We start from the raw sequence: 27882 nt of genomic DNA, 5'->3' as shown, positions 1-27882 counted from the left end.
TCACATACGAAGTGGTGAAAAGGCATAAAAATTACGTCACATTTGAATTTCTGAAAAAGCACAAAAAATGACGTCACATTTGAAAAACTATATCTCAAAAATAAGATAGAATAAGAAATGATTTAAGATTATAATAGAACTAAATACTGATATTACATTGAAACACAATGCACATTGCAATACTTATTAATAGCAATTAACTATATTATATATATATGTCCGGTTATATATAACTTCAAACGTAAAACATCGTACAGATTACATTGAACAAAATCATATCTAATAAATGAAGGCGGTGATTAATTTTCTTTATCATAACACATCAATATAATAGAAAAGACGTCAACACATTTGACAAAATCCGATGAGAATTACAAATTTAACATTAAACATTTAAACTAAATACATGAATTTGGGATAGATAAGTACCGTAACACGTCTTATAGTGTCTTATAGAAAAAAAACAAAGTTTATCGAATCTGAACCACCACTACTCATCATACATTAATCTCTTCATACATCAAACATCATCATCACCATCACCGATCATCACCTTCATCAACAAAAAACGTATTATGTTGTGAGCACTTCATATAATGTTTGAGCACTTCATATAATGTCGTGAGCACTTCATATAATGTTGTGAGCACTTCATACAATGTAGTGAGCACTTCATATAATGTTGTGACCACTGCATATAATATTTGGACTACTTCGTATAATGTTGTGAGCACTTCATATTATGTTATGAACACTTCATATAATGTTGAGAGTACAGCATATAATGTTGTGACCACTGCATATAATGTTGTGAGCACTGCAAATAATGTTGTGAGCACTACATATAATGTTGTGAGCACTGCATAGAATGTTGTGAGCACTACATATAATGTCGTGAGCACTTCATATAATGTTGTGAGCACTTCATACAATGTCGTGAGCACTTCATATAATGTTGTGACCACTGCATATAATGTTTGGACCACTGCGTATAATGTTGTGAGCACTTAATATTATGTTGTGAACACTTTATATAATGTTGAGAGTACAGCATATAATGTTGTGAGCACTGCATATAATGTTGTGAGCACTGCAAATAATGTTGTGAGCACTACATATAATGTTGTGAGCACTGCATATAATGTTGTGAGCACTGCATATAATGTTGTGAGCACTGCATATAATGCTGATCATTAACATAAGGCAGTCATAGCGTTCCATAGTCTCAGACCAAACCTCGTACAATCACCAGGGATTTATCATTCATTGCTACAGTGGTAATTGTTACTGCTGTGTTTTGTTTACTTATCGATAATTAGTGTTGTTATACACGAACGTGGTTCATTTGTTTTTAGAAAGGTTGTTTATTTTTTTTATTTGATTTTTAGACAATTTGATCATAAATAGATTGTTTCAATTATACTGTAATCCATTAAATCTTAAGTTTAAGTATAATCATGATTATTTTAAGGATGCTGTTCCATGTACAATATTATCTGATAACAGTGTAATATGTAAATCTCCACCGTATGTGAAATCAGATTTCGAAAGAAGGAAAAGAGCAGCTATACAAAATATCTATGTTAATTTTGATGATTATAGAGTATCCTTGGGAGTATTTTATGTGGATGATCCTCTATTCGAGAAACTATCGAAAGTTTATATATATATTAGTAATGCAGTCATAGAAATCAAGGTAATATAAACTCATCACAGATGCCAGGATTCAAATTTAGTATTTGCGCCAAACGCACGTTTCGTCTTAAAGGAATCATCAGTGACGCTCGGATCAAAAAAGTTGAAAGGGCAAAGAATAATGAATTGAAGAGCAATGAGTACCAAAAATTCCTAAGTTTTGAATAATATATCTAAGGGGATATAATATATATTCCTGAGGTAGAAAATCCGTAGTATTTCAAAAATTCAAAGATTGTAAACAATTAATTTATAATTAAGACCGAATCAACGATAATTCATATCAACACAGAAGTGCTGGCTACTGGGCTTGTGATACAGTATTGTTGTCAATGAATTTTTGTTTATTATCATATCATTTATGTAAAGCCTGTTTAAATTATAGATTTGTTTTGCCAGTTGAAATGGTCTATACGATCGGTCACAAAACAATGTTTCCTGATACTTGTATTTATATATTACTTTCTATTAACAAGCATTATTCACTTACATGAAGTATAATTATATAAGCATTACCTCAAAACTAAATAGAGTGTCATTCAATCAAAAAATAATTCAAACGAGTTATGTGCTGTATATATAATAAATACCTCTTAATTTCAGGGTCATGGATTATTACAAGGTGCTAGACCTGATGATTATTTAATACGTATAGGCTTGGATGGCTTATGCATAATCATAGAGATAAACAATTACAACATTACATGTCTACCACCCGGAACCAAGCCTCGTACAAACACTGGAGATTTGGTGTTTATTGTGGTAAGCATAAATTTCGTTTTGGTTTGCTGATTAACATTTTTGAACAGCTGCCTCAAAGTGTAAGTTCATTTTTCTTCCGTTTGGTTATTTGTTAATTGTGTTTTTTTAGCTAAGATAATTTTATCCATTTTGAGCAGATGTTTACATAGTGTTGTGCTGTTTCTCCATACCTCCGTATGAATTTGTATGTTCCAATCTAAAGACTATAACATTTTATAATACCATGTTATTTATTGAGAAATACCTGCCATGATTGCCTTTTTGTAAACGTAAGTAATGTGTTTCATAGTTGTTTAATCATTAATTTTCTCTTCAATTTGCATCACGGTAGTTAGCATCCCTTTGTTCACATGAAATATCAGTAGTACAGTGAATTTTCTATTTTGAAAAATTCGAAACCAGAAGGATTTTCTATCCGCGATGAATGGCAGTCATAAGACGAATTAAACTCATCTACTAATTCGGCCTTCCACCAATCACGAATTGAACGCCAAGTATAACTCTTTTGTAGACTAACCGCTCGTCTGTAGTATAAATGATAAACAAACCTGATATTTTTTATTGGTGTAACACTTTTTTATTTCTTGAATTGTAAGGCTAATCCTGTGTTACGCGTTCACATTGTAAGTAATGGTTTGAAGCGTTATTTAACTTCAGCCAAGCTACAGTAACATTAACAATAATTTCAGCAAAACTTTGTTTAGAATTATGTTCTTAAATTGCGATTATAAATGAACATGTGGTAGTACAAAAAATAACAGTTTAAACCATGTTTTTCAATAACCCGTTGATTAGATTCAATTATATTATTATTGAAACATGTGTGAGCAAATGAGTAATTTCAATTGGTTGACACAATACAAATGTTATCATATTAATTAAAAAGGAGTATGATTATCAATGATACAATTATCCAACAGAGTTCAAATGAAACAGATTTAGGCAACTATCTTACCAAATGGCCTTCCATAATATACAACATATTTACCTTATTGTCATTGTAAGCTTAAGATGTGCAATCATGACGAGATATGAAACAATTTAAACTAAAAATAAAACATGCGTTTTACCAAAACAATAAGCGAAAACCAAATGCATGCATGACCGAAAGCTGGCCCAGACAATGTCAGGGCCTTTCAACTGATTAAGAGTTGTTTTCAATCAGACTAAATTATCAATCAGTAATGTTTCAATTTATAGCACAAAAAATTCATATAAGATCCTTTCAAAATAATATTCAAATATATCACTAATACAAGATAGTTATCCTTTAAGAAAAAAAAAATATTCAAAAGCTCAATGTTTTTACTTGAGGTTTAGCAGGCAAGAACATGTTTATTTTACGATAGTTTGACTAATCTATCAACATACTGAACATTATGTTCTATTTTAGGAACAGTACGCTAGGCAGTTCAAAACTAGCTCGTTGATAACCAGTTAACACTGTAGTGACAAACATACAGGGATATTAAAAATTATGAGCACAAGCGTCCTTTGTATTATATATCCATATTTTTTGGGTTTTTTTCTACAACTTTATATACTATATGTATTTTTTATGAGAACCAGGACCTTCTTCTCTATGGATTTTTTTTCTATTTCAATGTGTTCTATACATTGAAAATCAGTATACAATTGATCAATTGTTGCAGTTTTAAATACCGATTTCAGAATACATGGCTCTAGCCTTTTTTTGGTTCTATGATAGTAACTACTGTCATAACTTAAAAACGAAAAAATATCATGACATCTTTTCTAATGAGATCTACTACTTGATATTAAGCAAACCATTGAATAAATTTGTTTTCAAACCGTTTTTTTTTTCATACAAAGGTTGTCGTCGGGAACATCAATGAACACGTTGGATATTTGAGATATGAATCTGCTACCAGCGAAACAAATAATATAGTTCTATATGGAGTAGCGGGAGGTGGAATTGTAGGAGTTTTGGTTATCATATCAGTTGTCGTAATAATGATGCGGCGTTCAATAAAAAAAGAAAATAGACAAGACAAAGACTGAAATGAAGGAAATGAAGGAAGAAATTAGGAAGATTGTCGTCAAAGAGGATGGTATATTTGTATTCTTTTATAATCACTTAGTATCCAATGGAGAATGTCTGCCATAAAAAAGTTACCTCTCTCAACCATTGAGATCGTTTTGTCTAAGCTTTAATGACAAACTCCTTATTTTTTAAACCTCGGCAAAACAACAATTTAGATTTAAATTTAAGATAATGGAACATGTAAAATGTAACTCCTTCAAGCAAATCTCATAGTCCTTGTCAGAGTTTGGTGTTACTTGTGGTCCTTTTCGAATTTATTAGCTCTTCATCGTTTGTACTAGGTTTTTAGACTTCTAATTTTTTTTATATAATATTACATCCGATGCGCATTATTTAAACTTATGTTTCATTAGTCTAAGTAGTTCGCATGTGATGCAATATTACTTGTACCATTATTATTGTTATTCTTTCATTTTGTAAGCTGGATATTATTGGGGTTTTCGTTTTCATTACAATAAATAATTTGCAGTATTTTTTTCTGGTATTACAGATTGTAATATCTTAAATAAAGGCAACAGTAGTATACCGCTGTTCAAAATTCATCAATCGATAAAGTAAAACCAAATCCGGATTACAAACTAAAACTGAGGGAAACACATTAAATATAAGAGGAGAACTACATGTACGACACAACAGAAACACAACACTAAAATGTAACAAACACAGAAACGAACTATAATATAACAATGGCCATTTTCCTGAATTAGTACAGGACATTTTAAGAAAAAAAAAAGGTGAGTTGAACCTGGTTTTGCGTCTAGTCAAACCTCGCGCTTTAATGGTAATTTTAAATATAACATTTACATGACAACATTACATGACAGGACTACAGTACAAATAAATGCTCGAACATTCAAAACAAAGAAATACACACAAAAAAACATAACAATAGGACATTTCGACATGCTAATAGTTATTAAAGGTACCAGGCTTATAATTTAATACATCATACGTGCGTTTCGTATACATAAGACTCACCAGTGATGCTCAGATCAAAATAGTAAAGGAAGCCAAACAAGTACAAAGTTGATCATCACTGATGCCAAAATTCTAAAAAGTGGTACCAAATACGGCTAAGGTTAACTATGACTGGGATAAGAAAATCCTTAGTATTTAGAAATTATTAAAAATATTTTCTTCAGTTTGTTGTCTTTATGGATTTTTGCTTTTAGGGTTTTTTTTCAACCTTTGGGTAATATATACCTGGAAAAAAGTAAAATAACAAAACTTTGGTACACCTAGGAAAATTAAAAAGGAACAGATAACAACTGTCATATTTCTGACTAGGAACATGCATTTTCTTATGTGGAATATGATATATTAAACTCGATTTACAGCTAGCTAAACCTCTAACTTGTATAACAGACGCATACGATTCCATTATATTGACAACGATGTGTTCAGGGCGGTGTTAATCGACCTTGTTAAGCCCTTGCACGGTCAGATCGGTGCTCAATGTTGTTTTGCAAGCATGTCGATGTTTTTGTTGACAAGTATGAAAAAGGCGGTCATTTTGATTTTGCTTATCTATTTTGTGCTTTATTATTTGTGGTTGGTTTGCAGTCTACTTTCTTCACAACGGCTTCTAACAAAGAAAAACTTACTGTCTTTCACTTTGTACTTACAATAGATATTCAAATGATTAGTTTGACTGTGATCGTTCATTATGTTATGTTTATAATGTTGCTAGATTGATCACGTACATACAACATAAAATGCTTTTCCGTCTGCAATTAACTTTTCTGTATGTTGTAGGATTGTCTGCAGGAATAGCAAACTCCAGGTATGGACGTGTTTAAGAAATTATTTGTTCATTTCATATTCCTTGCTCGGTTTATTATGGGTAGACATTAAGTTTGAGGATATGTTTACATTGAGTGTAATTGCGGTGTAAAATGTTGGCAATTATGTATAAAGGCTACCATTGTTACAACGAGCAAAGAGCATTTCATGATATAATCAATTCTATCGTATCAGGACAATTCAGAAATTTAGTACTCCAAAACCGATCTATGAGACACATTCGAAAGCAGAACCGTCTAATAATAAATATAAAAAAATCTTCATATTTTGATTAAAAAAAAGAAAAAAACGCATTGCCGTGTGATGATCTATAAAGTTTAGAAAAATCAAATAAATAGGAATATGATATTTAAATGTTCAATGCAATTCGTTGATCTAGTATACTTTCTTTCACACCGTTTCTTGAAAAATGTATTCTACGATCGCATTACTCGTCGCATTGTTGTAATATATACGTGAAAGTACAAACATAGCATTTAAATACATTTCTGATCATTTATTTTCGCAATAAATGAATACCAGAATTGGTAGCTATATGTACCGTGACAAAAGACAAAATGTTTCTAAGAGTTTGAAAAAAAATAGTTCCACCAGTGCTACATTCTATGTGAAAACATGTGTTTTTAGTTGAATAATTATAAACAACCTGTATTTACAGAAAAGTTAGCAACAGAATCATTTTTACACTAACTTTAAACGTGAAACATGTACATAAACTTCCCAGTATCTAACATATTTTGTAATGTTATTGTTAAAGGGTTTTTTCTTGTTTTTGTTTTAAAAAAATAGTCTGCCTATACATAAATAAAATTGAGAAAGGAAATGGGGACGGTGTCAAGGCAATTTGAAGATAGAATAAGATTTTGATATAGTCTATATTGTTTTTATCTAACATTATCTAAAAAATCGTTTCATTTCTTCATGCCAGGATGGAATGTGATGAGCCTTACGACGAAGTTTATGATGAAATAAATTCAGAGGACGAATCATATAGCAAATCAAATAAAAACACATACTTAGATGTAATTTCTGAATATGACGATCTCGGACAAATGACAGCGACCAATCCGTATAATGAGCTACAACAACCGGTTACTGAAGACGTTAATCAAGAAATTACTAATAGTGATTACCTTACAAGTACACAGCTATCTTCTAATGACTTTACTCAATCCAATGATTATATGGAACCGGTTGATACAACAAATTAAAGCAACAACTCAAATCATGTGTCCGTTAACTGGAAATGATATAAAAACTGGCGGATTGAGAAAAACTTTCAACAGATGACAAACTTAAACAAATTTACTTAAATATATCAATATCGAATATGAAATGTATTTGTTTTATAAAGATTTGATATACAAAGAAAGACCTATTGCTCTTTTTTTCTGTCACCTATTTTTTTCCTGACGCTGTATAGTTGTTTCAAATGATTTCGCTTATATATTTTTTGTATTTGATATCATACAGTCTATACGGTTTTGAAATTGATCCTTTTTATTCGAACACTTTTCTTTGTAAGAGTTATATCTCCGAATAGATATAGGAAGATGTGGTGTGAGTGCCAATGAGATAACTCTCCATCCAAATAACAATTTAAAAAAGTAAACCATTATAGGTCAAGGTACGGCCTTTAACACGGAGCCTTGGCTCACACCGAACAACAAGCAATAAAGGGCCCCACAATTACTAGTGTAAAACCATTCAAACGGGAAAACCAACGGTCAAATCTATATAAAAAAAACGAGAAACGAGAAACACATATATATTACATAAACAAACGACAACTACTGTACATCAGATTCCTGACTAAGGACAGGTGCAAACATTTGCAGCGGGATTAAACGTTTTAATGGTACCAAACCTTCTCCCTTTTTTTGAAACAATAGCATAACATCACAACATAGAAAAACACACGATAAAATATCAATTGGCAGGCTAAACTCAATCAAAAAACGTAAATTAATTCACTATGAACGAATAAATTTGATCTGCGATATCTGAATGCAAATGCACAGTTAATAAAATATTAGGGACAAACATTCAAGGCCAAAAAGCAAACAAACAAGTCCAAACAAAGCCATGGCAAGACACCACTGCGAAATATTTAACCCTTCGAAAATAATCACTTTTGAAAAAAAAACGTTTTTAATAATACAGGTATGACAGGTAAATCTTGAAGTTTATACAAATGTAGTAAGAAGAAGTAAAAATTAGAAGATATTCCAAATAATCAAAGCTGGTATATAGACAAGATCCATATTAATATATAATAACAAAAAAAGCATTATAAACAGTATCAACAGGTCGAATTAACAAGAAAATACGATTTGAGAGTACTTGCAGTTACTGACAGCTAGTTAAAAGCCAAAAACAATTAATAATAAAACATCATGCATCAGAGACTAAAATCAACTAAAACACATCCAAGGGATTTAGTATTTTAACGTCATGAACAGTCAGAGAAGACATCACTTGAATGTGCAATGCCAAAAAAAATGTATCGACAGGTAGTAGGATAGTGAGGAGCGACTTTTATAGAGATAAAAATTCACGTGTCTGTGTCTTTATACATCCCGCCTCAAAAAAAGATACAATTTAATTATGTTTTGATTTGCTAATGACAAAATCGATATTAGTGCCAATGTAAACTATATTCAGAAATCTAATTACAATATTGGTACGATAATCATTACTTATAAGTTTGTTTAAAGGTTCGATGCGAACACTGTTATGACATCTCCTTTGCAATTGTAAAGAAAGGGATACATTTATTTTTGCCAAATTGCTTTTTCTATCTTCAGAATGTTACGTTTAGTTTTGACCGAAGCGTTACAAAGACTCAATATGAAATTTATTCCACTGATGTATTTGAAATTACTGATATGTGTTTGTTACTTGTAAACCAGAAATGAAATACACTTAGTGTGTTTTTATGTTAGGTCCTTGGTCCAATAAAAGATAAATTAGGTCAAGGTTATGTTCTAAATTTTGATTTTGGCTTGTTATTTCTTATTATCATAAGCCGAATAAGATATCGATAAAATACGTGTACTAAATTGTTATATCGGGATGTCGTAACACATATTTTTACTTGAAAAGGTACGTTGACATAAAATGGGAGATTATTCCCCTCGTACATTCAAAAGTAGCTGTATGGTGATATGACGTTACTCATTAACCATACACGATAGAGACCTATGTTCTTTTGATTTGGAGGTCCTTCTTTTAGACCTTGTCAAGGTCATAGGTCACAAGTTCGTATTTCATTGTAAAAATACAAGGTTGCATTATTCTAAATATTTTTTGTAAGCTGTGGGGGATAGTTCTATTCATTGTTATAAAATGCTAACAAATTTCTTTAAAAAGTGGTCGAAAGTTTGCATGCAAAAATATTGCGCTGATGGTAAAAAGTATTCAAATTGATGACGTCTTCCATGACAAACATCTGTTGCAAAAATTTTGAGGGCTGTTTTTATATAGTAAAAAGGTCATGAAATGTTTTTTGTGAATAGTAGAATATTTTTCTTCCACCGTGACAGCCAAGCAACAGCAAGGTAATCACAAGAAAATGTGTGTTGCTTTTTATTAAATCAAGGAAATAGAAAGCAATACTGGTTTTTATTTAGAATAAATTTTCATTGTTCCATGAAATGCATGTATATGTAAATTAATAATTTTTAAAGTGATTCATAAGGACGGAAATGTTACGAATTCGATTTCGTATGAGTTAAAGTGTCTTGAGAGTATTTGTCATTCAGATCGAAAGATAACCATGAAATCAGAGATTTGTATATTCGCTTTGATGTTTACATCGATTGCTTTCTCTCGTAAAGTATATGATATACATAAAGTTGGCCATCGACCTGTCCTGTCGCTAGACGGAGATTATGTGTATGTAGGTGGAAAATTAGGTCTGGTTAATCTAGACAAAAAATCGTTTGAAGAACTTACATTCATGTCGGTTCAAAATGTATGGGCAGTACTTGTTGATGATGACGCAAATTTGTTGATTGTGTGTTCCTCTCTTAGAGACGGGAAAAGTCAATGTCATAAAATGACACGGAATCTCAAAGAAAAAGACATAACATCTGAGCAATTTATAATCGATCTTAACACACCTCCGTTAAGTATGAAATGTAGATTATCAGACGAAATGGGAATTGTGATTGCAGCACCATACATAAAATCGTTCACTAATCGCAAAGATTCCAAAACTATATACAGCTTACAAATGGGAAGTCTGGATGAGTTTATGTATTCTAGCAATACTGTATACCAGTTGGGTTATAATGAAAACATGAACCGCTCACAGATGAGATATATTGCTGGTTTTGTGCATGAACAGTTTGTTTATTTTTTGTATAATGTTTATTTGAACGATCAATTTATTGAAGCAAAGCTAGGTAAAATGTGTGCATCCCATCATACATACTCAAGTACTGGTTTTCGTACTTCTTATGAAGATATTCCTCTTGTGTGTAACCATGATAACGTAAACTACACGAAGATCGAAGATGGATTGGTACTGAATGGAACAATGATTGCATCTTTCAGTAATATGGAATCAAGCGTTATTTGTTCTTTTAGCATTAAAGAACTAACGAAACGTTTCCTAGATTCGCGAATGAATGTTTTACGTTGTAATAAAAAAACAGGATGGAAAAATCGTAGCTTCAAACCGGATCCTTTTATAGCCTGGCAGCCAAAAACGTGTATTCATTTGAACAACCAGACCTGTGCTGAATCGATGGTAAGATTGTGTTAGATAATACTAATGAAAGCATCTAGCTGTTAATTCAGTACTTTAAATTATGACTTTATATCAAATTTTTTTTCAAATGTTTAGTCTCTGACTTCAGAATACACCATTTCAAAGCCGCATTGCTTAAAAGTATTTTCAAGAATCAGCGTTGTTCTTTCAATCAAACTGATTGTTTGATTTTTTCATGTGCCTTATCTCTTTTGTTATTACAAATTATAATATAAAGGACATATAGGGTCTGTGATAACGTCTTTCAAATTACCTACATTGAAATATAACGACGACATAAATTTTTGCTTCTGAAATTGAAATAAAAACACTTTGTTGTCACGTCAACAGTACAAGACTTTGGGTCAAGGAATGAATATTTATGTCTACATTGTATATTCTGTTAGCTACTATGTTTTTAACCATTTTCATTTGCAATAATGCCCTTCATTTCCTCGTCACATGGATGGAATCCCTAGCTCATTTCGGTATTGTCTTACTACTGCTCGTCATCTCGACAGGTCCATTTAGACATTAAGGCTATTAAAAATCTTACGTTTACGTTCGTAGTCATAAATAAAAACAAGCAGATACGTTGTGGTTGCCAATGACCCAACTATCAATTACACATTAGAAATTAGACCCACAGATTCTTATAATTAGGCTGTTTGCTGTTTCGCCACAAACACACTACTTGGTGTTGACACAATTAAGAAAAACAATAGTTGTGTCGTATATTGTAGGTTTGTAATGTTATCAAAGGAGATTTCTGCAACACTTTTCTATACTATACAATTGAGGGAGTCGATCCAATTGTCTCAAGTGCAGTTTACAACCCAAGAAGGAGAGTTGTACGTCATCTCGCTAAAGTTGATTCAAATGACAGGGTGCTGATTGCAGCAACAAATTCTGGGCATATTATTAAGGTAACACTTTTTTTATCTCTATTATTTATATTTCGTCTGAGTAGTTTAAGTTTAAGTAGTTCAGCACAACTTTAGCTGGGACTATTTTATTATTTTTTATTATATATAATAGTCCAATACTTTAGCGATTTAAATTTTTGCGAAAGTTTTATAATTCCTATTTGTTGGTCACTTTGTGCTTGCAAAAAATATAGGGAGATATTAAATACAAGCAAACTCTTAACATCTGTTTAAATTGCATTACATAGATACAGAAATTTAAAGGAATAATGTTCTGAAAAAAGTAAAATCACAAAAATACTAAACTCAGAGGAAATTCTAATCGGAAAGTCCATAATCATATGGCAAAATCAAATGACAAAAAAAATCAAAAACTAATTTATCTAATTATGTATTCAATGTGTAAAACTTAATGAAAAAAACACAAGAATAAAAAGAAAAGAACAAATATAAGTCATGTTTATTTAACTTGTATTTAACCGGTATCAATTAACAGATAATTTTTATTTTCTTCATACTCTCAAAAATCATTTTTAGAAAATGTGGCATGGACAAAAAGATCTAGGTTTTTCCTGGTTTCTCATTACCGCTATCCTTATTGTTATCGTCTTTTTATAGAATGAACCATCATCAAATTACTTCACATTCAGACAAACAATGAATGTATATCAATTAATGTTTTAAGTGTCTTATAAGTGTATACTACGTACATATAAAGAATTAGAAATGTTTAATCGATATTTGATGTGTTGAACTACATTAGGCTTATTACATGACGTACAAGTTTAGTTTCCTTTTTATGTAATCAAAGTACATTAGATTTTTCTCGTTGAAAAAAATAAATATGTGATAAAAACAAAGGATCAATCGAAATCAGTTGGATTCCCTCCCAGCTAATTAATAGTCTAGATAAAAATATGAATTGAAAACATCATTCCAAAATTTACCTTATATGTTATACTAAAAATATTTGTATTTTTACTTTAATATTAACATTTATCTACATCTAGAAAAATATAACTATACTTCTTCACCTTTAAACATTTGTTACACATGTTACATGTTATATATATCATCGGTTATTTTCTTCATGTTTATGCATATATATATAAAAAAAAGATGTGGTATAATTGCCAATGAGACAACTCTTCACAAGAGACCAAAATGACACAGAAATAAACAACTGTAGGTCACGTATATATGTTTCAATCATCAGGAGTCATAATGATCAATCTGTAAATGTAAATTTTAAAAACAAAATGTGATCGGTATTCCCTTTTCCAAAGAGAACAAGAACAACAAACATTACATATTTGTGTGCTGATTCAAATATTATTAAACTGGACTTTAAAAAATCATATTGTTTATTATTTATCATTTATAAAGTTTTACATATCTTTAATTAATGTTAATCGCATTTCAATTTATTTATGAAATTATATTTTTTTTTACATATGTACATGTATTCACAGTTAAACATCAGTTCTTCTTCCTCCTATGCAGTAGACGTAGAATATAAAATAACAGGATCACACAACATTGTCGACTTGCAGACTCTAAATGGAACAATCTACATATTAACAGATACAGAGGTATATTTTAAAATGTAAACTTGAAGATGTTACAATAAAAGAGGGACGAAAGATACCAGAGGGACAGTCTAATTCATAAATCGAAAATAAACTGACAACGCCTGGCTAAAAATGAAAACAGACACACAATAGTACACATGACACAACATAGAAAACTAAAGAATAAACAACACGAACCCCACCAAAACCTATGGGTGATCTCAGGTGCTCCGGAAGGGTAAGCAGATCCTGCTCCACGTGTGGCACCCGTAACTGATAAACTGATTAAAAAAAGTACAGTCGATGATTTCTGTTATATATGAATAATATCAATGTGTACAGTCCTATTAGAAGAAATTATCTTTAAAAAAAAAAAAAGCGAACATCCTTAAAGTAGTTTTATGCCCAGAGGTAATTACAATGATGAATTTATTAATTGATCTATTTTTTACACTTCTGTCACCACTCTGAGAATTGACAATCCTAGTCGATTAAGATAGCCGTCAAGCGCACAAGCAAACAGCAGCATAGTATTGCGTATAAGTCGACGGAAACATAAATGTATTGTGAGAAGGTATGATAGTCATTTGTTCTCTTTTCTTTTTTTTTAGTTACAAAGAATAGCTGTGGATGACTGTGTCTTTGACAACGAGTGCAGCAATCAACACATTGACTTGAAAAGCTGGTTCAACCATATCAAGCCTTCGATATATATATGTACCATAGCTTTACTATACGTTAGAAGTGTCCTTAGGGAAATGTTTTGAGCTGGTGTGTGGCATTTCACCTAGTTAAACAAGCTTCTAAAGAAGATACTTGTTGATGTTTCTATTGAAATGTCCCTGTTATTATAGATACATATTGTAAGTTTATAAGACTTTCGCTACGGATATCACTTGTTGTGTTCGTATTAAAAACATATGGAAATTTCAAGATAAGAATAACAAAATACCGTGTTCAATATTCATACGGAAAAGAGCGAATACAATCCAGTGGTTTTGTTTATCTGTTTCCTATCAGCCGAATATAATTGTGTGTGATATGTTATCTAATTACTCTAAATAGAATTTTTCGTAAAAGTAGTTTGTTTATAAAAATCGGCAAAGTATTTTACCTGGACTGGATTCTTGGACTTGACTAAACTAATCTGGACAGTTGGTTGGACTGGACTGGACTTGTATGTTTTTTTTTAAATGATTAACATTCACTTATTTTTGTAGTTGTTTATATATTATCTTTTTCCTTATTTACAATTTTGTTTTTTAATATTATCATTTTAGTTTATAATCATGTCTAAATTATAAGTTGTATTGATTAACATTAGAAACATAATCTTTAATTGCAAATATTTACACTAATACAAAAATAACTTGGTGATTAAAATAAAAACTCAAATGAAGTGTGATATTTGATGGCAGGAGTGTTGTGGTCTTCCTTTTAAATACACCAAGTGCTGTAAATAACCTTTTTTATTCACAAATAAAATTACACCATTTCATTCATTTAAAACCAGTTTCTTTCACTTAATCTTCCATCATCATATCTATACATATTAGATTTCGTATTCTTATTTCATTTTATATTCACCGTTTACTTGATATCGCAGAGCTTGCTCGTCAGGAAATTGTGCCCGAAAGTGGGAAATGTATTCAGTGGACTTTTATAAACTATTACATGTACATTAAAAACCAGCTAAGCTTGTCCCTCTAGTTCAAGATGATTTTATTTCTCATTGGTTCGTCCAAATTAAGCGATCTTACAACATGAAATACAAATTAAAACAAAAATTAATACCAATGCAGAAACAACATTCATTCTGTGAATATTGCCTGGCAATACATACTAGTAGTCCAATATCAGTTCATACTTCATTGTACTGGAACGAAATGCTTACTTGATCTGTAACTTGTCATGGTGTAAAGTTATCAAAGGTACCAGGATTATAATTTAATACGCTAGACGCGCGTTTCGTTTACATAAGACTCATCAGTAACGCTCAGATCAAAATAGTTATAAAGCCAAACTAGTATAAAGTTAAAGAGCATTGCGGTTCCAAAATTCCAAAAAAGGTTGTGCCAAATACGGCTAACGTAATTCTATTTCTGGGATAAGAAAATCCTTAGTTTTTCGAAAAAATTAAAGTTTTGTCAACAGAAAATTTAAAAAACGACCATATAATTGATATTCATGTCAGCACAGAAGTGACGCTCAGATCAAAATAGTTATAAAAGCCAAACAAATTTGATGAGCATTGAGGACCCAAAATTCCTAAAAAGGTTGTGTCTAATACGGCTAAGGTAATCTTTTTCTTGGATAAGAAAATCCTTAGTTTTTCGAAAAATTTAAAAGTTTTGTCAACAGAAAATTTATTAAAATTAGTCATTAAAGCCAAACAAATTTGAACAGCATTGAGGACCCAAAATTTCAAAAAAGGTTGTGTCAAATACGGCTAAGGTAATCTATTCCTGGGATAAGAAACTATACCAAATATCAGGTCACCATCATCAATGAAAAATCTACTATTTGAGTGAATTTTCTTAGTTAAAGGGCCATAACTCTGCACAAAATGATTACTAGGGAACAAAATTTGAACTTGATCTGTAATTTGTCATAATAAAACTATATGCTATCGTCCAAGCACGAAGAAAAAGGTGTATCAACTGATTTACCAGACTGACGGACGGAGTGCAAACCTACAGTCCTCTTCGACGACGTCGGTAGGGGATTAAAAACAACAAACTAATATTTATCATTTGATTTTTCTTTATAATGAAGTACATATTAAATTTCATAAATAAAACTTCAATAATAACACATTTGTTAACTCAAAATAGCCTTAACGGTTCCTTTTATGAACGCTCTACAAATTGGACATCTCCTTAGCGCAGGCGCACAGTTTGTGCAGGCAGCTAGATGACCACATGGAAGAAAAACTATGGCTATTGGTTCGTCTAGACATATTTTACATGTCTGTTGATCTTTCAGGTTTTGATTTTCTTCTTCTAAGCTTCTTATCGACACTGAAATATAATTTGAAACAGATAACTGAAAATTTCATCAAAGTCAATATTATGTTATAAAACATGTCAATGGTAAGATAATTTATTAATCCCTTTCACAAAATTTATTTCCAGTTACGATTGAAATCCATTAAAAGAGTTAAGCTCAGATTCTTTTGGCTTTGCTGTATAAAACCATACTAATAAATCTTATTTCTAAACCTTGTGTACCAAGCGTAGCTGATTACTGATACATCTGGCACCAGAAACACTTTTATTGGCATCATACGTTCATTAATGGTATAATGTGTTCTAATGAAACAAAAACGCGAATAAAATAATTCATATCTCCGACAGAAAAAGGTATATGTTTATCTAATAATTGTATATTTACATTCAAGATCAGGATTACATGTCGCTTCTTCGGTAGATTTATTTTTATTGGCCTCTTTTAAGTTGTCTAGTTTTGCCTTTTGTGTACCATTGAAAGGTTGTTGTTCAGTTTCTGTCGAATTTGTTGACTCGTTATGTCTGCCATTTTCTTCAAGTTGGAAAATGGCTTCAAGCAGACGTGTTCCAGTAATCTCTGAAATATAAACTGGGTTTTGTAAAATTTATAGTCGACGGGTTTCACGCAAAACATATTTAGTCATAACAAATTCAAAGTAGTTCCCTTTATAATATATAAAAGAAGATGTGAAATCTCACTAAACGTTCTAAATAAGGATTGTCTGTTCAAGACTTTCAAGTTAAGATAATACTATTCAAATTCCGTACGTCCGGAGTGCTTTTCTGAAGTAACCTTCACTATGAACGCACAAACACAATTGTTTGAATGCGAGACATGTGTATAAATAAGTTGAAACGTTATGAGATATATTACCAAAAGACACCTTTAAAATATAGCCCATTCGTAATAGTCAATGCGTATGTGTACTCCTTAAAATTACGAACAAGATAGTTCTATCCTAAAAAGAAATGTATTTTAAAGCATAAAAATAAAATTGCGAGTCGAGTAAATATTTTTTTGGATGATTTGGTCTGAAATGTTCCTACGAATTGTCTTATAGATGAAAATATTTCATGTGTTCGGAGCGTTTTTCATGATTAACTATTACCAGGAATGGTCATTATTTACTTTTTTCTGAATTTATAGTTATAATGTAAAAATAAAAACATGTAAGAAAACTTTGAATTGACAGTACTGTTATGTACCTGTGGATCCTGATTTCTGTAGCGATTCATAAGCCTTCTTTACCACGCGTTCATCATATCCAAAATCTGCAACCGCCATTACAGCAGGGTGGTGACTGTATTCAACAGGCTTTGTAACCGGAATTCTTGTTTCTCCAGACGAATTTGGACGCCAATTATTTTCATTCTATAAGATAATGTGTATTTTAGTATCTGAGCAAGATTTGAACGCAAAATACATACATTTTCGATATCATAAAGCTGATATATGTCTGAAAAAAATTAAGATACATGTAACAGGAATTTTGAAATATCAGGGTTTGATACAACAATAATTTCGAGATAAAGGATTCAACTATTAGATGCAAACATTGAAACTGACGTTTAAAATCAATGTCAATTACTACAATAGTACATGCATGTATTATTTTTAATGCACTAAAAGATCAAACAGAGAATTGTTTGATTACGAGCCTTAAAGAGCGGCACTTGACCTTGATTACATTAGATCACTAATGAACTATTGCATGTATGGTTGGCAATCTTTTAATTCATAGAATGCATATAGAGATGTTGCACTTGATAAAACGAATGCATACTTTTTACGTTAACCTTTAGCAAATTTAAATTTGAAAAATATATATAGCATTTTCGCTGAACTAATATACATTTTTAAGGGACCAGCTGAGGCCTGACTCCGAATGCAGGATTTGTTTGCTGTATTGAAGACCCATTGGTGGCCTTTGGCTATTTTTTGCACTTTTGTCGGGTTTTTGTCTTTAAACACGTTCCACGTTTCCATTCTCAATTTTATTAGTTTTAGACATATATCTGTGCATCATTAAGCTAATGCGGAATATTTTGCAAAATACCTTAGTTCTAATATCTACATAAGACCTCAGTTAATTTGTTATTTTTATGCAATACTTTGTTTTAACTTTTACATACAACAAAATAATTAATATACATATACCTCATTTGGTAAAATTCTATTCATTTGAACATCTTCTATAAATTTGTCTCCTTTACACTGCCGTAAAAAAGCACACTTCTGGTACCATCGTGCATGTTCAATCCATGGCTGATCACCTGGTTCCCAGCTTCTTAAACCACCACCACAGAAAAAGCATCTGCAATGGTCGTCTGTTCCTTTAGTAATTGAAACAAAACATTTATTCATTCAATTTGCCCATTAAAAAATATTTAATCAGTTTTCCTGACAAAATGATAGGCAATTCAATAATACATATTTGTTTCTTGAAGATTTTTGTCAGTAATGACGTCCATGTTATTGTAATAATTTTTTAATATTCAAAACAAAACACAAAAAAAAGAAGTTTTGAAGCAATTTACTTGTAACTTGAAAGCTTTTTTGATTTTACAACAGTTTAACATTTTTGAATTCCTGGTATAGTAATGTCCCGTTACACATTCATCTTATGATTACTGATGAAATCTTTACTTTCACTACATTTGGTGTGATGTGTATAGATAGATAGTTTATAGTTATAAGACTGGATTAATAACAAAAGATCGACATGTGTCGTTTGTCTATCTTGTATCATGTCAGCTGTTTGAGATTTTAAAATATGACAGAATTAAAATTCATTTAAAATTGTTTATATCTCTTTCTTTTTTTTTCTTTTTTTTTGTCCACAAAAGATAAAATTTTACCTGTGAAAAAGAATCCAGCTGTAACCATTTCTTCTGGAGACTGTGTCAAATGCTGCGGCCAATGATTAAATGAATCAAGCCTCACTGATCTTATAGCGTATTTCTGATACTTTGGTTTATCAAGACATACTCCTAACGCTGTTGATTCTCTTTGATTGTTTTGCGACGTAGATCTTGTACATACATCTTGTATAATACTTCCAGTAGCATTTAGTATTCCATGTTGAGTATGTTGAGGAGTGTGCGTATTGAATTCAGTAATTCTGATTAAACTTTGTGTGTCATTTATTGAATAACTGGAGGCGATAGGAGTACCTTCCGTTCTGTTCTTGTTTACGTTGGCAGAACTTATTTGATTTAAACACGTGGAATCAAAACCTCTGCTCTCGCGTTTTTCATCCTTTGATTTAAAAGAATTATGAGAACTTTTATCGTATGCATTAATTTCATAACGCCCACAAGCACCTGACATATGAGTAGTTTCATCTCGCATTGGTTTTATATTTAATAAAAAAGAGCAATTTGGAGATTTTTGTTTATGAATCTCCAACGGTGAATCGTAACGTTTCCAGTTTTTATGCTTTACTCCGCAACTGTGGCAAATAACTTCATCATCATACCCGGAATAAAAGAATCCAGCTTCCGCTAGCCTAGTGGCGTATATTCCTGGTATATCAGGAAATGTTGAAAATGTTGAGAACCTTGCACCTTCAAATTGCATACTCTGTGATTTCTCCTCGTCTTTTAAGAATGTTCGGAAATCTTGAGGCAAGAATGGCATAGTTTGAATAATAGACTTTGGTATGTTTCGAATGGGCATAATAATTTTATCGAGCAGCGATTTGTGTCCAAAATATGGTTCTTTCATCTTGTGAGATGTCTTCCATTTTACTTTTACTTTTACCGTGTAACCACATTTTCTAATCACGGTTTTATAAATAGAAGCCTGGAACACACATTTTACAAAAAGAATAATGACCAATGCCAATATATATATATCCATCGGACTATTCTTGGATTTTTCGTATGAAAACTTTGAAGTATCATGATCTGTATAAGCTGAAGCACATGCAATTGGTTGATGATCAGAGCTAGATGAGCAGTAGGATTCATATTCAACTTGCCCGTTATATTGTTGAACTCCGTCGTCGCTGGGTTTTGGTATCTCGTCGTCTATGAAAGGGATAGTCATTGTAACTACAAAAATAAACTCAATGAAATAGATATTCAATGTACTCAGTGTCTGAATACTACAGTGATGTGCCAGATAGCAATGAACGAAATCTTTTTACTACTGAAAAAGCGTCTTACTACCAGGATAGAGATATCATAAATAACTGAAAATTGAATGATTTTGTCTTAAATTCTTTCGCGATTTTGTTATTTATATAACCAACAGTTTAGGAAGTACCTTCCAAATCGGTGTGAACGTGTCAAACTTATTGCTTATTGTTATAAACGATTTAGTGTTTTTCAATTATGGGTCTGATATCAATTTTCCTATTTATAGTTATAACAAGACTGTTATGTTGGGGTTTTTTTCTGCAATGAGATTATATGAAAATTTCCATTCGGCATTGCACAATATTGTGTAATCCTTCACTATTTGTGACGTTTCTGTGTGTAATCTTAATCGAAGTACATCTGCAAATATTACTGTGTATGACTGCATAATAATTTATCAGCATTTGAGTCTAATTTTAGAAGCGGCAATTTTTCATTTATACGGTATCATTAAACTAAATTGTTGTTTTTTTCTTGCGGTATCATTAAACTAAATTGTTGTTTTTTCTTGCGGTATCATTAAACTAAATTGTTGTTTTTTCGTGCCGTGTTTTTCTTATCTTTTATTCAGTTTTCTGTACGTATTAACATTGAACTTTCTTATCTGTTCCTTTTTGTCTTCAAACTGATCGACATTTAAAAAAGCGGTGGAGATATAAATTATCTATTTTACCCGATCCCATGAAGTTGTCATATATCACAAATCAGAGGCCTCGCCATTAATGGTTCTAGTAAAGAAATGATTGATGCAAGCTATACTTTATTGTAGTTTTAACATGGGTAGGCATTATATTCGGACTATTTTTGCCCGAGCGATAATGAGGGCTAAAATAACACGAATATAATGCCTACCCATGTTAAAACTAAAATAAAGTATAGATTGCATCAGTTATTTCGATTATGATTAGGAAAATTAAGGTAATTGCTATGTCCGGTGTGTATATGTGTAGAATGTTTGTGTAGCCTCTTTTATGAACCTCCCTTTTTTTGTATGTAAACAAGAAAACGACTGGCAATGTGATTATTCAGAGGAAGATGTTTCGACCAGCCAGCATGAACGACTGTCGTATCTAGGTCAAATATGTCAATTTCGATATGCAACACGTTACAGTCATGATAAATGAATTAGTAACATCATGTGCATCATTTAAGGGGTTGGAAATGTTTTAAGTTAATCAAATATATTAAATTTATGCCAATTTGATAAAATTCATTATTCTGTAGTAGTCAATATACGCACGTGCAAACAAATTTTATTGGATTTAGAGCATGGGTTTATTCATAAAAGCGAATGAAGCACGTCATATTAGAATTAATGATAACGTAATGTTTTAAGGTTTCCTAAGTCTTATTTAAATTTATCTAGAACCTTTTTAGACTCTAAGCGGTATAGAAAATGACGTCTTGTAAAGAGACTAATGATGTCTTTTTTTCCAATTGGTTCTGTTTCATTTTCTTTAACTTTTTGAATTCGTTTGGAGACAACCATTTGTTTTTTCTTGTATATTAAAAATCAAAATATTGGCCTTGTAAGGGGTTAAAGTAAACAATCTTGCATATAACAGTATGACAACGATGAAAACTACAGGAAAGAAATAAGTATAAAGATGAAACTGCAGGAATGTAATTGGAAGATATGAAAATGAAAAGAGAACAAACAAAAATAATCCTGCCCCCCCCTTTTTTTCCCTAAATTTCAAATAGTCGTCCAGAGCTTACATGAATGTGATTGAAAAAAGGAACCCGTAGAAATAAGACATTATAAAATCAAGGCAATAACGGAAAGCTGTACAATCGATTAGGGTGAATTCATTCTATCTCGGAAACGATGAAATGATGACATAAACAAAAAACTTTTCGGAATTGTGATAAAGAAATAAATGAATTGTACATTAAAATTCAGAATCCATTTCGTGTGTCAATTAATGACAACTGAATTATTATGAACATAAACATATAGGGTAAACCGAAGCTTGATAAATAAACGTACATAATACGACGGTATACCGTAAGATATTCAATGTGAACTTAGTTTTACAATGAAATATCAATTAAGTGAAAACAATTTAAAATATACAATTGAGTGTACTGTTAAATTTAGATATATAAACACATGAAAAACTCTCATCAATTGATATGTTTGTGTATGTTATTTTATGTAAGAATTACCTTCTTCCAACTCTTGCTGAATCCCGCAATATTTAGAGAATTGCATAATACATTTATTTTTATTTAAGACGGCATCGAAGATAATAATCTATTTTTAAATATAGCATTTAAAGAGAGATAACTCAAACTTGTCAGTAAGTAAAACACTTGCATGTATGAAATAAATGTATTTACCCTTATTTATAAAGTTTTTACTTATATTTGATTCTGGAATAACCTTCATCTGATTCGCTGGGAATCTAAAGTAAAGGAAATCAAATACAAACAGTATTTCAGAGTATAAAAACCATGTAAGCCAAGTTTATTCTTAGTTAAGCTATTAAACAACAGACACGGCTTCCTCCGCCTCATTTTTAGACTTATGTCTCGAATTTGACTTACACAGTCATCTCAGTACCAGAATCTATGACAAACGAGACGATTTTAATTTTGAAATCATAAATTTCCCCCACCTTAGTAGCAATATACCAACTTCACCTGCATATGGGATATATATTTCCCAACTTATTCGATATTCAAGAGCTTGCAGCTCCTACTCAGACTTTGTAATACGTCATCAGTGTCTGAGTAGAAAGTTGATGAAACAGGGGTATGTCAAAGAACGTCTCGTTCTTTTTCTAAAAAAGTTCATCGGAAGGTACCAAGACCTTGTTGATAAATATTCCGTATCAACTTCTCAAATAATACACGATGGTCTTGATGTATAGATTCTTCGTACTGATGTTGTTTATCATCTTAACAACGTGTTTTATAGTTCTTTCATTTGTCTTTGTTCTATTATTAATATTACTTTTACTGTTAAATGGTTTCATGTGATATCCGTTTCACGTGGCTCGGTACTTATACATCTCGTCAATGTGTTTGTATTGGCTTTCATTTTTTTGTGGTTTGTTTTGTATTTGCGACTTTTTGTATTTCTTTTGTTCTTATAACGTGACTCTGTACTTTAAAAGATCCCGTCAGTATGATATTGTTCTATTATATGTCATTATGATATATTTCTATTATGAATTACAATATACGTTGAACCACAAACGTCAAAATCATTCAATCGCGTAGTGGTATTAACTATTTTTGAATTCTTATAAAATCTATATATAACTTTTGGACTAGTTTAAATCTCGGTCTATTTCTTAAATTTATTCTTACATACTTTTGATTTGTTAACCCTGTATGCTAACATTCCCATGAAAATTTTAAAATTGTTTGTACGCACATTGAACGACAAATTTATGTGACGTATAAAATTTTCTGACGTCAGACACTCATAAATGTGTTCGTAGATAGTAGATGTTTTTGTGTTCTGTTAAATTGTTCCTTTTAAAATTGTTAAATGATGATGACTGATGTACCCATATTTTGACTATTATATTTATTGTGTCTGTTTATTTTACGCATCAATGTAAAAATATCGGAAATTGATGAGACTGTCATTACAAAAGTGAGAGGGTTAGCGCTATAGAACCAGGTTTAATCCACCATTTTCTACATTTGAAAATGCCTGTACCAAGTCAGGAATATGACAGTTCTTGTCCATTCGTTTTTGATGCGTTTTGTTATTTGATTTTGCCATGTGATTATGGACTTTCCCAATTGATCTTCCTCTAAGTTCAGTATTTTTGTGATTTTACTTTTTATTTCATTTTAATAAGTTATCGTCGACTATGATGTAGTCAGCTATAAGCAATCTTTGAAATTTCGATGTTTCGAAGCTCATAATATCAATCCTTTTAAACTCGAAACTTGACTTGAAATGACTTGAAAAGTCGATCAAAAAGAATTTTTAAGGTTGTAGTTTTGTAATTGACTGTTCTAAAGTCTTATAAATTTGCAAAGCAAAATGAAATGCTACAAAGAAAATAGTCCGTGGGTCCGTGTAACACTTATCAATTTAAAATTCTAAAAAGTTTTCAAATTTCAGATTTTGGTTATTTTTATCAAATTTTTCAAGGATCAAAATTTCACATTTTTGAAATTTTTTGAAATTTGGAAATTTTCACGATCTTAACTCAATCAAATATTGAAAGAATTAAAATTTTTATTAAAAATAATCAAAACTGAACGTTCAGTTTAGTACTTGTAAAATTTGATCAAATGTCTGAACTATCAAATTTTAAAACGACGTTTAGAATTTTAATTATTTGGTGAAAATTTCAAAAAGTTAAAAAAAAAATTGTAAAACTTTCATCAAAATTCCAAAAATCTAAAATTTGAAACCTTTGCAAATTTTGAAGTGGTACACGGACCAGATATCTGTCTTTAATACTTAATTATTTCTAAGTATATGACAAATATGGTCAAGTCAAATGGACATGTTTCGGGTTAAACTACGTGTAGTTTTAAAATACATGTACTTAAAACATCGTACAGTTAACTAACTTGGGTCGGGTTTTTTTCACTACGGATACGATCACGAACTGAACCGCTTTTTACTTACCAGAAGTAAGAATGTACCGGTATTTCATTTAAATTTTACAAACTGAAATTATTGAATTGGCCGGAGTTTTGGTCAAGATTGATTAATGGACAGGTGAGCTCTGTATTTTACTGCTTTTCCCCGGTTTTGAAATTTCAAATTATATATCTGTTAGTAAATTGTGATTTCGATGATATATTTTTTATTAAATATAATAATTATGCATAAACCGTCATATTTTTATCATGCAGTATTCGATCAATTACCGTTTTAGTTACAAAAATATTTTAGTTCAATGCATGTTGCCTTTTCATTTAAATTCCATGCAGAAACCCAGTTTTCTCGACGTACATTCGCACAAATGCACGGTCCATGATGTTTAACTGTTATCAAGGGGTATTTCGTAAAATTCAGTTTACACTTATAGATTATCGTTGATGATCTCAACGTGATTTATTTTCTCGCTTGAGCCGGCACGGCGAAAGTGAGAAAAGCAATTGAGTTGAGATTAGTACCAATGATAATCTGTTTATTGCTATTTTACCTATGACGACGTTTTAAAATTTTATTGACAACGGTCACGTGTGCCCTTGGTATCTAGCGATATTTTTTCTTAGCATTCTTCTGTGCTGAGAAAGGAAATTACCAGTCAGTAAAATCAAAGGATAATTTCGTCAAATAACAATAAAATATTTTATTGTGAAAAAAATCAACATAAACATTAAAAAATTAATGTATTTTCAGAATTTGAAAACAAATGAATTTTCACTCTGACTAATTCCTTTCGTAAACTTTCATCCCACAAACTTAACTGCTTCATGCTACTGAGGTCTTGAAAATTGTATATACTAGGATGGATTATTTTTCTAATTTAGTCATATATTAATATCAATTAGGAATACAAAAGTGAAATAGATAAAAGTATACTCAAAACCAGAAATAAACAGTTCAAAATTGGGGAAATCAATAATATTACTTCCCTTTACGACTATTTATTGTGTCGATGCTATTTCGAGACACCATTTGTGAAGTTTACCATATACAGGGAGTATATATGTATATATAAATATAAATATTTCTGTGACTGTATCTTACATTAATTTGTAGGATCCTTTACTATAGATAATTTAGCTGATCTGTAAAAATAACATCTTCATGCCTTATATATCATGTACTGTAGTACGACGCTAGATTAAAACTGACGTGGAAAGGTAACACCCGGCCACCGAAAGCTTCATCTTGAAAACAGGGTGGTCGTGCGGTATAGCGTGCCGGTTAAAGTGCAGGCGATTTGGTGTCACGATATCTCAATAGCATGGGTTCGAATCCCGGCGAGGGAAGAAAAAAAAAGGTGCTTTCTACAGATCTAACATTGTTAAGTTAATGTTTAGACGAGTTGTATTCACAGAATGTACACAGCCATGTATCACCATCACTGGTGGTGATTCGATGGATAAATCTGTTGTAGGGTTGTCACTGATTCAGACGTTCATTTTAGTACTTATAAATATAATCATTTCTGTGACTGTATCTTACATTAATTTGTAGGATTCTTTACTATAGATAACTTAGCTGATCTTTAAAAAATAACATCTTCATGCCTTATATATCATGTACTGAAGTACGATGCTAGATTAAAACTGACGTGGAAAGGTAACACCCGGCCACCGAAAGCTTCATTTTGAAGCCCATGTGGTCGTGTGGTCTATTGTGCCGGTTACAGTGCAGGCTAATTGGTGTCACGATATCTCAATAGCATGGGTTCGAATCCCGGCAAAACATTTGCGAAAGCAAAGTTACAATTATACAACTCGTCTTAAACATCAACTCAACAATGCTGATTCGTATTTCAGTTGATTCGTATTTCTAGGGCTTGTATTTCCTATAATGATTTTTTATATAGAGGTTGCTGCTCACAGGGGAGCTTTTAAACCAAGAGTTCCAAGTGGTGTGGTACTAGTGAAATCATCCCTTTGTAAATTTAATGAGTGCCATCACGAGTTGGTTGACCGTTATGGAATATCCGTTTCACAGATGAAAGCGGTTATGTTCCTAATGTCGTAACTACAATCTCGTCCCCTTTTCCATAATTGTGACCTCCAGAATTATTACTGGGTTTGTAAAACATAAGCAGCACAACGGGCGCCACATGTGGAGCTGGATTCCCTTATCCTTCAGTTATTGGGATCATCCCATTCGGAATTTACATGCAAATATCTACATAAAGAAAAAAAATGTAATTGAATTTTAACAGTATTTGTGTATAAAAAAGAATTGTTTACCTTTCTTATTCAATAGACTTATCCTACAATGAATACATACTACGTGTAATAGGATGTAGCACTGGAAAACCCATTACGAGCTTTAAAGATTATAAAACTATACTTATACAAAATATTTTGAGGAATAAAATATCAAATACGGGATTGCCGCGATAATAAATAGATACATGGATTATAAACTAAATTAATGAGAACAGTTAATGATAAATCTCTAAAAGAATACATGTACAACTATGTATGCATATAAGTATATACCGTTTAAAAATTATTAACGTCTTTGAAAAGG

At 31.3% G+C, this 27882-nt stretch overlaps 2 protein-coding genes and 1 long non-coding RNA gene across 4 annotated transcripts in view; 2 read left to right on the top strand and 1 right to left on the bottom strand.

The window, feature by feature from the left end:
* LOC143082973 (plexin-2-like) overlaps positions 1 to 7697 on the top strand; it is a 45149-nt gene extending 37452 nt beyond the window's left edge. Inside the window, exons 15-19 of one of the 2 annotated variants that reach the window (XM_076259026.1) lie at positions 1472 to 1696; positions 2299 to 2457; positions 4291 to 4529; positions 6278 to 6305; positions 7254 to 7697. In XM_076259026.1, coding sequence (XP_076115141.1) covers positions 1472 to 1696; positions 2299 to 2457; positions 4291 to 4479 — 573 coding nt within the window. In that variant the 3' untranslated portion in view covers positions 4480 to 4529; positions 6278 to 6305; positions 7254 to 7697. The remainder of the gene's footprint in view (positions 1 to 1471; positions 1697 to 2298; positions 2458 to 4290; positions 4530 to 6277; positions 6306 to 7253) is intronic. The other variant, XM_076259036.1, reaches the window with a different exon arrangement.
* Positions 7698 to 10061: 2364 nt separating this feature from the next.
* On the top strand, positions 10062 to 14977 carry LOC143082964 (uncharacterized). Its single transcript, XR_012980522.1, has 4 exons — positions 10062 to 11081; positions 11825 to 12007; positions 13480 to 13599; positions 14190 to 14977. It is a non-coding gene; the product is annotated as an uncharacterized LOC143082964 (long non-coding RNA).
* A 1131-nt stretch (positions 14978 to 16108) lies between these two features.
* Positions 16109 to 27882, bottom strand: part of LOC143082955 (putative inhibitor of apoptosis) — a 30792-nt gene continuing 19018 nt past the window's right edge. The window contains exons 2-6 of the mRNA XM_076259015.1: positions 19446 to 20642; positions 18745 to 18920; positions 17793 to 17958; positions 16972 to 17163; positions 16109 to 16598 (exon numbers count right to left, since the gene is read on the bottom strand). Coding sequence (XP_076115130.1) covers positions 16399 to 16598; positions 16972 to 17163; positions 17793 to 17958; positions 18745 to 18920; positions 19446 to 20637 — 1926 coding nt within the window. The 5' untranslated portion in view covers positions 20638 to 20642 and the 3' untranslated portion in view covers positions 16109 to 16398. The remainder of the gene's footprint in view (positions 16599 to 16971; positions 17164 to 17792; positions 17959 to 18744; positions 18921 to 19445; positions 20643 to 27882) is intronic.

The sequence above is a fragment of the Mytilus galloprovincialis genome, chromosome 1 (assembly GCF_965363235.1).
Source record: "Mytilus galloprovincialis chromosome 1, xbMytGall1.hap1.1, whole genome shotgun sequence".
In the NCBI taxonomy this organism is placed as follows: domain Eukaryota; kingdom Metazoa; phylum Mollusca; class Bivalvia; order Mytilida; family Mytilidae; genus Mytilus; species Mytilus galloprovincialis.
The sequence above is the reverse complement of the archived record's forward strand: the minus strand, read 5'-3'. Positions and strand labels throughout refer to the sequence as shown.